This window comes from Montipora capricornis, chromosome 6 (assembly GCF_036669925.1).
Source record: "Montipora capricornis isolate CH-2021 chromosome 6, ASM3666992v2, whole genome shotgun sequence".
NCBI lineage: Eukaryota > Metazoa > Cnidaria > Anthozoa > Scleractinia > Acroporidae > Montipora > Montipora capricornis.
This window is the reverse complement of record NC_090888.1, coordinates 71,394,048-71,404,047: the sequence shown is the minus strand read 5'-3', so window position 1 is coordinate 71,404,047 and position 10,000 is coordinate 71,394,048. Positions and strand designations below refer to the sequence as shown.

At 39.9% G+C, this 10,000-nt stretch overlaps 3 protein-coding genes across 3 annotated transcripts in view; all 3 read left to right on the top strand.

Annotated features, from left to right (window-relative positions):
- Window positions 1-4,370, top strand: part of LOC138053850 (membrane progestin receptor delta-like) — a 5,661-nt gene extending 1,291 nt beyond the window's left edge. The window contains exon 1 of the mRNA XM_068900392.1: window positions 1-4,370. This exon is cut by the window's left edge and continues 1,291 nt beyond it. Coding sequence (XP_068756493.1) covers window positions 996-2,204 — 1,209 coding nt within the window. The 5' untranslated portion in view covers window positions 1-995 and the 3' untranslated portion in view covers window positions 2,205-4,370.
- LOC138053869 (protein mono-ADP-ribosyltransferase PARP4-like) overlaps window positions 1-10,000 on the top strand; it is a 64,289-nt gene that overhangs the window by 21,078 nt on the left and 33,211 nt on the right. The window lies entirely within an intron of this gene.
- Window positions 7,016-9,555, top strand: LOC138050821 (membrane progestin receptor gamma-A-like). Its single transcript, XM_068897103.1, has one exon. It carries the CDS (start codon window positions 7,405-7,407, stop codon window positions 8,380-8,382), a length of 978 nt encoding a protein of 325 aa, XP_068753204.1. The 5' UTR covers window positions 7,016-7,404; the 3' UTR covers window positions 8,383-9,555.

The window sequence follows — 10,000 nt, the reverse complement described above, 5'->3', positions numbered from 1 at the left end:
TTCCCCCAAAACAAACCCGTAACTGGACCCAAAAAGAATCCTGACTAACAGGAAAGCAGTTTTGAACACATCTATGGAATGACGACTGTATAAAGGAAACAAAAACCGCTAAACGCTCCACACACAATGCTCCTACCTCCCGCCACACTGATAAATAAGCGATACAGCCCAAAGCACGAGGTATTCCACGCATGCGCAAGTATAGTAAAACCACAGACCAATAGGCTGCAGTAGCGCCTACTTACTCATTATAAAATCATTGCTGAATAATGGTCAAGTCTAAAGCTTGATTTTAAAATGGTTAGCTTTCTCTTGAAGTTTGGTAACCGACATTTTTCATTGTGTAAGCTTGCTTCTTAGCGGCTGTTAATACACGTTTACAGCGGCACTTTTGGAAGAAAAAATTATTGACATTAATAAAAAAATGACATCCTCGCAGTTAATGATTTGGTAGTTTAGTGGTTAAGTGAAGGGGTTATTAATTACACGTTCCCAGGTTCGAGTCCGGCGAGTCCAGACATTAGGGTTCCGCTTTCAAAAGAAATATGTTCATTTTCCATAATCCATATCAAGCTTTCAGTGTTCTGAAATAACGATAATAGTAAATTGAAAGCAAATTAACAATTAACGATAATTCTCAATTCAAGGTAGAGAACATGCTGATAGTTCACTGGCCATGCTCTGTTAATTTCATCCGCTTTGCCCTCGAGGCTAGAATTTTTTCTTTGGGAATTTACTACGCTTGGTGAACATGTGATGTGATGTAGGCATGAGGTTTTCAAGTGGTTAGCTTGTTGAATCTTTTCCATCTGTTCTTGTGTTTTTTGTGTTTCTTTTCCTTTTTGTCATGGTTCAATTTTTTTAAGACTCGGTGTTTCCTTGTGGCATCGCTATTCTCGTGATCAGCATGCATCTTCATTTTACAATCTCACTACTATCGAAGTGCGAAGGTTGAATTAAGAATTAATTGTGTCATTTACATAAAAATAACTTGCATGCTTCCCGCCGGTCGGCAACTGAAGTGCCATCAATCTCGAAAACAACGCATTACGAAGTTGCTAGAGACGCCAAGGGTGAAGCCGACCAGAGGTAAAGAGAAAGTAAAAATGGAGGAAAACGGAGCCCTTCAGATTCGAAGACGAACGACTCATTTAAACAATAATCTGATCCAAAATAGCACAGTGAAGCGGAGATTGGCCCAAACACGAAATTGCTCAAGGATGCTAAGGGACTACGAAGTACCAGAAGCATTTCGTGAAAAGTACATCCTGTCGAGATACCGTCCTCGCAATCTGACGGCTTTGGAGAGTGTGAAGAGCGTATTTTATGCCAACAACGAAACGGTGAATTTCTGGAGCCATTTTTTGTCGATTGTGATTCTTATTGCTCGATATTGTTCAGTAATATGGGCTCACAGTCCTTTGGCCGATCATTTTTATTTTCCTTTAACGTCCTTTACCGTTGGCTGTTGTACAGTTTACACCATGAGTTGTGTGGCGCACCTGTTTAGTTCTATGACTGAGCGAGAATTCCACATTGGTTACTATCTTGATTATGCCGCTATCAGCGTGTACACATTTACCGCTGGAGAAGCCTTCTATTTTTACTGCCATCCCATCGCATCGGGACTTCTACTTTACGACTGGCGTGAACTTTTTTTGGCTCTGTCTGCTTTGTTGTCGTTTTGTGCGACTTATTTATGTTGCATGTCTCGCCATCGATGGTTCAATTTACGTTTTATAATCCGTACAGGGTCCTACATCATGTCCTGGTTGCACAACTGCTCGCCATATTTTGCTCGCCAGTTTTTGTGTTCTGCAGATCCCATCTGCAACCAGGACTCCTTGCATTTGTTCATTGGCTGTTTCGTTTCGTTCACGACCGCTGCTTTGGCGAACATGTCCCGAGTACCCGAACGATTATTCCCGGGAAAAGTCGACTTCATCGGGCAGAGTCATCATTTCCTTCATGTTATGACAACACTGGGCGATCATTTTGCCTATTCAGTGTTTCTCTCAGATCTTGAAGCAAGAAAGGATGCTTTGACTCTTGAACATATTCCATCTTTTCTTGAAACAATCGGATTAACGTTGTTAGTTTTAGCAGGAAATCTCGCTATTGTGTTTTGGTTTGCAAAATCCTTGCGTTTGTCTTCGTGCAAATATCACAATGTTCCTCAACGCCGACCTCCCTTGCACTCGTAGCCTTTCAAATGTCACGCACTGCTTACGTTACTTATGGATGGTTCCTTTGACGCACTATGACCCAAGTGATCTTTAATAACCTGAGTATCAGGTCTTTCTAAGGGGAGGGAGGAAAAGACTGATACTCAGGTTAAGTGATCTTGGATCAGTGATCCTTTTTCGGATCATCCCAAAGGAACGCACCCTTAGTTAACCAAAATATGAAGTAGGCGATTTCGAAACTATTGACTCAGTGTGTGAGAATATTTTATCGATCGATAATGATGTCAAATAGTTGAGCCGTTGATACGTGGAAAGGGTAAGTTTTTGTTTGAATAACCGTGAAATATGAGATAAAATTTACTTGGATTAACCTTGCTCTCGTATTAAGGTTTATTGTGAAATTGACATCTCGTCATGGCCTCGAAATATTACAAATTAGGTATAAATCTGGCGGAAATAACACAATAAAGCCTATTCAGTTGTATTTACGCGTGCATAGACTGTTTTCTTATTCAGGTTACGTCTTGCATAAAGGAATTATGGCTTCTGGAAATTAACCTCCTCAAAGGAGGCAAGTTGTTGTCAAAGGAGATGGAAATTGTACAAAGCTATTGGTCTTTGGATGGATGAAATGAGCCATGAGAAACATGAGGAAATCCATAGGTTAAGTTCTAGTTTGATTGAGCCTTCGGCTTCGGCAGATAACACAGACCTCGGTTTTGATAATTCATGATATCATGCTCAACCTCATCCAATAATTGTTTAATATCCTTTTAAACAAAGTGATTTGTTGATATTGTTGTCACAATAAGAGATATAAAAAACAAGAACTTTTAGAACCGAAATACTCCCTTCGTCGTATTCATGTTCATTCATTGTCAGGTTATGGGCTAAATTGGTGATTGGGATAGCTGATGGGGTGCAGGGAGGCTCTCTTTGTCGATCAAACTACTATTGATTCTCCTATTTTTTTTCCTATTTTTTAAAACAAAGTTTCCTATTTTTCCTATTTTTTCAATCCTGAGTTTCCTATTTTCCCATTTTTCTAGACTGCAAAACAGTCGTTTTCTTCCATTTTCGGAAGGCGCGAAGCGCCATAAGCGTGATCCTCGCGTGTGAAGCGCGCCCCATTCTCCCTCGCCGTTTCTACAATCGCTCCAGACCTTTCGTTTGAATATTTACTGCGTCGCTTGCGTTCGCAAAAAATACGACTGTTTTGCAGTCTACTTTTTTTCTGAACGAACGTGCCGCTGGACACCCTGCAAACCTTTTCTTCTGTCAAGCTACCATCTACAAGTATTAAAGTCACTGGATCCAAGCAAACTTGTCAAGTCCACTATGACTTCGACCAATACAAAAGCGTCATCTTCATATCCTAGTTCTCGGCTGTAGATCTGATTTTTGGAGCAGGTCTTTAACGTTTTAATACTCTTACAGTCGTGCTCTTTTATGTACAAAGTTGGTGTAGGACATTCAGAGGTTCTGTAAAATTATTTGAACAGACCTTTGTACTCTTCGAAACCTTGAATTGGTCACGGTTAGTTGCTCTAGTCCACGACAAAGCATTATTGTTATTCCTGGGCGAGTAAAATCTTAATATATCCAACGTGAGGAAGAATTTTTTGCTTGTCTGGGTAGCTTCGATCGTTGTCAAACCCCACACAGCACAATGATCGTCACTAGGCATATTTCCAATATAATTTGAATTGCTGAGTTTAGAAATAGGACAAACGCCAGCCTATACTTACGTAAATACAACTGAAAAGGCTTTATTGTGTTATTTCCTCCAGATTTATTCCTTATTTTGTAATATCTTGAGACCATTTCACAATAAACCTTACGCGAGCAAGGAAGTCAATTAGCAAATTTTATCTTATATTTCACGGTTATTCAAACAAAAACTTACACTTGCCATCTATCAACATTGCCCAAATCGATTTCTGATAAAACTGTGTCGAAAAATCGTTGATCTCTCTCCAAAATCGTTTTTTTGGACGTCGAATAAGTTTCCGCAAACATTGCGATATGCACTGTATTCCCCCTGGCGATCCCACAACCCTTTTCGTACAAAGCAGGGATCCGATTACTGGCAAGTCATTCATTGAGCCGATTTTTGACTTCTGACTCGGTTAATGCATTCAAATGAATTAAATGAAATAGGCAACCTTTGTTGCTTAGTGTCAAATTTATGTTTTCGATTCAAGCATTTAGTCCCTTTTTAAAGTTTAGCTCTTGACAGGAAATTGTGCTGACGTCGCCGAAGTTACAAAAAATGCGAGTAAACGCAAAGCCTCTTTAGATATGACAAGCAAGCCTGCTTTTTATCTATCTGCGAAGGAAGGTGTTTAATTTGCAGATGTCAACATACTGCAGGTTGTATCCATAGGAACTCAACAGAGTCTTGTTGTTACCCTATTTTCAATTTCTTTTCATCTACCCCATCAAGCGGTTGGTGTTTTGCCGATCGACACGTAAACGTCCGGAGATTGAGATAAAGTTCCCTTGGAGAAAACCTTTCCTAAAACACGCCACATAACCTTTTTAGAATGATGTTTTTTTTTTACTATTTTGCTTAGCTTTGGGAAGTCCGCATTGTTCCTCTGAATAGGTATTTCGATCCGTCGTTTCTTTAAGAACGCGAACAGTCGACACTTGTCGGTCCGTTTTACGCAATAGGTCATGAAAATGTCCAGTCTGAAGGCAGATTTATTCCGGGCCGTTGTCGCTAGAAGTTAGGGCTCGTATATTTTTGAGGGCCTGTACACGTTATGAAGGCGTCAAAATTTTGTCTTTTCTCCACTCTCGTTGCCTTTTTAAGGACGGTGCCTACTATTGTTATTCTGCATACGTTCTGCGCATCTCGAGATACTCGAGTTTCCTATCGGTGATGCTTACTAGTGCAGGGATATTTTTGCGCGGTTTAAAACTATTCGGAGAAAGTAGATCTTAGTAAGTACTCTTAGTATCCATAAAGAAAATTGGGGGTAACCATGCATTTTTGAGAGATAATTAAGCTTCAATTTGAGAAAGAACGCCATACATTGCTTTGTATTTTAAAGCTTTTTACAAATATTATTCATGAATTATCTTTGAAAAATGCGTGGTTACTCCCAATTTTCTTTTTGGATTTCAATGACAGTTGTTAAAATCTACATTTCCTGCATAATCACACACCGGGGCAAACATATCTTTAATTAGTAGGCACCGCCCTTAAGATTTGATCAAAACATTGATGCGTTTGTTTTGTGTCTTAAGGACTTGACAGTCATGAGACCTAGGCGCAACAATGCAAATACAGGCTGAAAGAAAAAAAAATTAATTCATATATTAGACTGAAAGATTTGAAACTGGCACGAAGACAAATACCAGCTAATCTCTATCTCGCTCTTACAGTGGGTAGAAGCTACAGACCAAAAAGCAAGTTGACTGAACCAGTTACTATACCTAATCTAAACTGATTGAACTATGACAGAAAGGGGAAAATCTATGACCAGGGACTCGTTTCACGAAAATCAGTCCCCAAACTATTCGGGCAGTACTGAGCAATTCGTGAAACTATGATCTGCTACTTCTGGAAAATTGATATTTGACAATTGCAAAGTTTCATGACTAGAACCGTTTTCCTTTTGAGGGAACAAAGCGTTTTATGTCACCCGAAATTCGCCCCAAAAATGTTGCGGAACTTTCGACAAGCGCCCGTCCCCCCCCCGCCCCCCACCCTCCTGGGGCCAAACCTCTCGATTTTTACAATTCCCTCTGTATCTTGAGCACAGACTGAGAGGTTGTTAAGTTTTCAAACGTCACAGTCATTTTGCTTTTTGTTATCTTGAACAAAAGATGCCAAAACACTAAACTCTCAAGACGAGCAGATGGCAATTTCCTTAATGGCTTTTAAGGGCCCGAAAAGTTCTCGGGATCTTCAAGTAACGGGCCCCAGGGGCCCGTTTCTCGAAAGTCCCGAAACTTTACGGGCCATTTCCGGGTGTCACAATTCCCTTTGTATCTCAAGAACGGAGAGGATTCAAGTCGTCAAACTACGCAGTTCTATTTCTTTTTATTACCTTAAAAACATGTTAAAAGATCGGCTTTCCAAAACAAGCGGTTGGCAGTTTCACAAATGGCTTTCCGGGCCCGAAAAGTTTTCGGGACTTTCGAGAAACGGGCCACAGGTTTGAAATGAAACCCATGACCCTCCACCAAGATTACATCACCATTTCCCGAAACTAACTCTGAGTCAGCCTTTTGTTTATGGTTACGAGCCCATGAACGTCTTTCAATAAAGATAGGCGAAAAGCAAAAGTAATTTGTTGACTGCAGTTTCGTTGGTAATATGCTGGATATTAAATGCACGTTTTTGACGGTAAACTTCGGTTTTGGGCGAAACAACAAACGAGCTCCTGGTTAATAATGTCGTCGTGTTTGGGCAAGTTTATCAGAATTAGATTGTCTCGATTATCTTCTCACTGCTGGCCACAGTTTACCGTGGACACGACTCGATTCAAGGCACTTTTCCAAATGCAAGACAACAGATTGTTGTCCATTGTTCACTGTTGGAATACCTGTCTTGTGTTTCCTGGTGGAAAATATTTACACCCAAATATTGAAACCTAATAAAGTGCGATACAATGTGTAATTTGTTGTATTAGCGTCTTTTTCGTGCTGCTTTGTGTCCAGTTTTGTTTGTGGTGGGGATTTTCCCGATATTCTACATGCAAGACGCCTGTTATTAATTCATGACAGTTGTCTCGCGAGGTTTGTATACACAACGAACTTTTTTTCAATTTAAATTTAACCTGTCACATCGCGTACTAGTTGTCATTTGCATTACGACATCAGTATCGATCGGTAAATAAGCAGACCAATTCGACTTTTTTAAGTACAATATTTTAGTTGATTTAATCGCCAAAGGACGTCGAAAATATAGAAACGAAAGTGTACTGGTTTCCTCAAGGGCAAAGTTCGACGGTCGAGACGTTAAGTTGTCAACGACCTACTGCCAGCCCAGCAAATGGTGATTACTGTTAGCTTTCGGCGCGAAAGGCACAAAGTTTCGTGATGAATTTAGAGACCCACAGAAGATTATAGACATCTGAAGGAACAACTAAAGAAGAATCCATTTCGCTCCAAATCCAAGAGTCCACGAAAACGACATATTAATTTGAAGGTAACCGTGGCGAAGAGAAATTCAGGTTTGAAAAAAGAGAACTACTTCTTTACGATGTCTGGCAAAGAAGCATGCGGTTTGAAACACTGTCAAATTCCCGAAGTGTTCAAAGAACCTTTTATCGTATCCGGATATCGAAGACCTGGTTTATCATTCGGAGACTGTATCAAGAGTTTGTTGATGTCATCGAACGAGACTTTCAATGTCTGGAGTCATCTGGTAGCTTTGATATTCTTCATTGCAGTTAACATGACAGCGTTACCCACGAATGATCCGTTCTACTTACCGCTGATATCATTTGCCGTGGGCATATCTGTTCTTTACATCACAAGCTCCTCTGCTCATCTCTTTAATTGCATGTCAGCGAATTCCCATCGAATCTGCTTTTTTTTCGATTATGCAGCTATAGGATTTTACACCTTTACTGCGGGCCAAGCGCTATTTTTCTACTCGCGAACCGCAGAAACGTTCATTGGGTCCATTTACGATTCGCTGGGCGTCTTCCAGATCGTGTCGTCTTTTTTTTCTTTTCTTCTTACCATCTTCTGCTGCGTATCAAGCCAGCCACGATGGCAACACCACAAAGCCTTATTGAAAGTAATTATTCTTCTTGTTAACTGGCTTGTTATCACTTCACCGTATACCATACGACTGCTGCTTTGCGAAAATGACCCCGCTTATAATTCTGTGTCGATGGTTTACTTTAAGCGTCATATGATCTTCTGTGGGTTAGGCGCCACGGTGTACGCTTCACGGATTCCAGAACGGTTGATGACTGGTGTCTTTGATAATTTTGGTCAGAGTCATAACCTTCAGCATATACTGGTTGCCATGGGGATTCAACAAGCCTTTAACACAGCACTCGTGGATCTACAAGAGAGACGCGGCGTGCTAACGGCGCGTTTTGCGTTGCAGCCGACTCTTATGAACACGGTCGGCACCTCCTTACTTGTTTTAGTCGGTCACTTGGCTATTGTGATGTGGTTTGCAAGTGAACTGGTCTCGGTGAACAAAAGAAAATCTAAGAATTAAACGCGTTTCAAATAAATGACTTTTTGTACTTCTGGCCCCAGTTGTTCAAAAGGTGGATAACACTATGCACCGGATAAATCACTATCCACAGGATAGGGAAATTGGGTTTCGCTATGACTTATCCACTGGTTAGTGATTTATCCGCCCGATAGCGCTATCCATCGCTTCAACAACTGGGGCCTGTAGGTTATTTTCTAAATTTTCTGTTGCTTGGTTCATCTCCAGCACAGCATGACGATAAATAATGTGATTTAGGTTAGCGAAATACAAAACTCCTCAGACTGGCTACAATTGGTGCGCACTGCGCATGGCTCATTGCTAGCCTTTGAACTGAATCAAAGCAGTCGTGGATGTTTTACAAAAATACACTTGGGTGTTTGATTGGGGCTTTGAATAAAAAAGACTGTAAAGATTTTCGAGTTATACTTTGGAAAAAAGCAGCTGTCTTTTAAAATTGCCTGTCAGAAGAGACTAACATTGATATATAATATTGATTGATAGGATTCAGAAGATAGTCATGTATTTTTCTTAATTATACTTTCTGTATTATTCGTTTCCGATGTAAAAAAATACAAGCAGTTGTGTCTCGCATTAATACTAAGAATAATTACAAATTATTCCATAAACCCGCGTTGCATGCGAGTAATTAGCCCAACAGGTGCGACTTTGCTTGGTAGGTACTTGGTGTCTTTTTTTCTATTTTTTCAATTTTTTTTAAACAAGGTATAAAACGTTCAGTAATTATACAATTACCCTAACCTAACCCTAACGCTGACCCTTATCCTAACCCTGAAGGTTTTACCCTGTTTAGATAATTTTGTGCAATAGATAACCACTAAATGACAAAATACACCAAATAGCTACCCTTTGCTTTCCGTCCCTCATTTTTCAGCTTGGGAAGAAATTGCGTGGGCAAACGGTATTGTGTATATTAGCTGATTATTAATATTTAGTGAGCCAATCAGAAAGCTAGAAAGTTAATATCCGAGATTCAAATATTTCATAACGAAAGTGTTTTAATCCTTTTTTATTCTTGCATGTTTTTAACACCCCCTTTTGTACATTTTCATATTTTACATACTTTTACTTCTTAGTTTTATATTTATATGTATGCAAATTTTATCTTCACTTTTAAGCTTGATAATGACCGAAGTTCGGTCGAAACGTCGCGCATTTTTCCCGATAATTTTTACCTCAATTTGTTTTAAAAAGCCTTTGCTTATAAGGATTTTTCACAATTGCCATATTAAAGTGTTATTACGTGTAACGCTTACGCAGCTGAGCACAAATATTCCTGAAATACGAAATCGAGGAGACTGTAAAACAAGTCAAATTGAAGCAGAACAAATGGTGAGAGAAAAAAACTGGACTACCCGGAGACAAATCTTGCGAGGCAGAGTAAACAACCAACATATCTCAACTCACGTATGACCGAACGGAGGAGGGCGTCTGGGAAAGCCGTAATCCGGAATTGGAAGTCCAAATCTCTTAAAATAGTCCACTGACGTAACCGCTGAGAAAAAAGTGAGAAAATCACCGTAGTTTTCCTTAAGCCGGTGAAATGTGATTAGTTACTGATCGAATGTAGAAAAACCATGTGTACTCATTGGGGAACAAG

Coding starts and splice junctions, on each gene's coding strand:
- LOC138050821 (XM_068897103.1), top strand. CDS start 7,405: ATGTCTGGCAAAGAAGCATGCGGTTTGAAACACTGTCAAATTCCCGAA.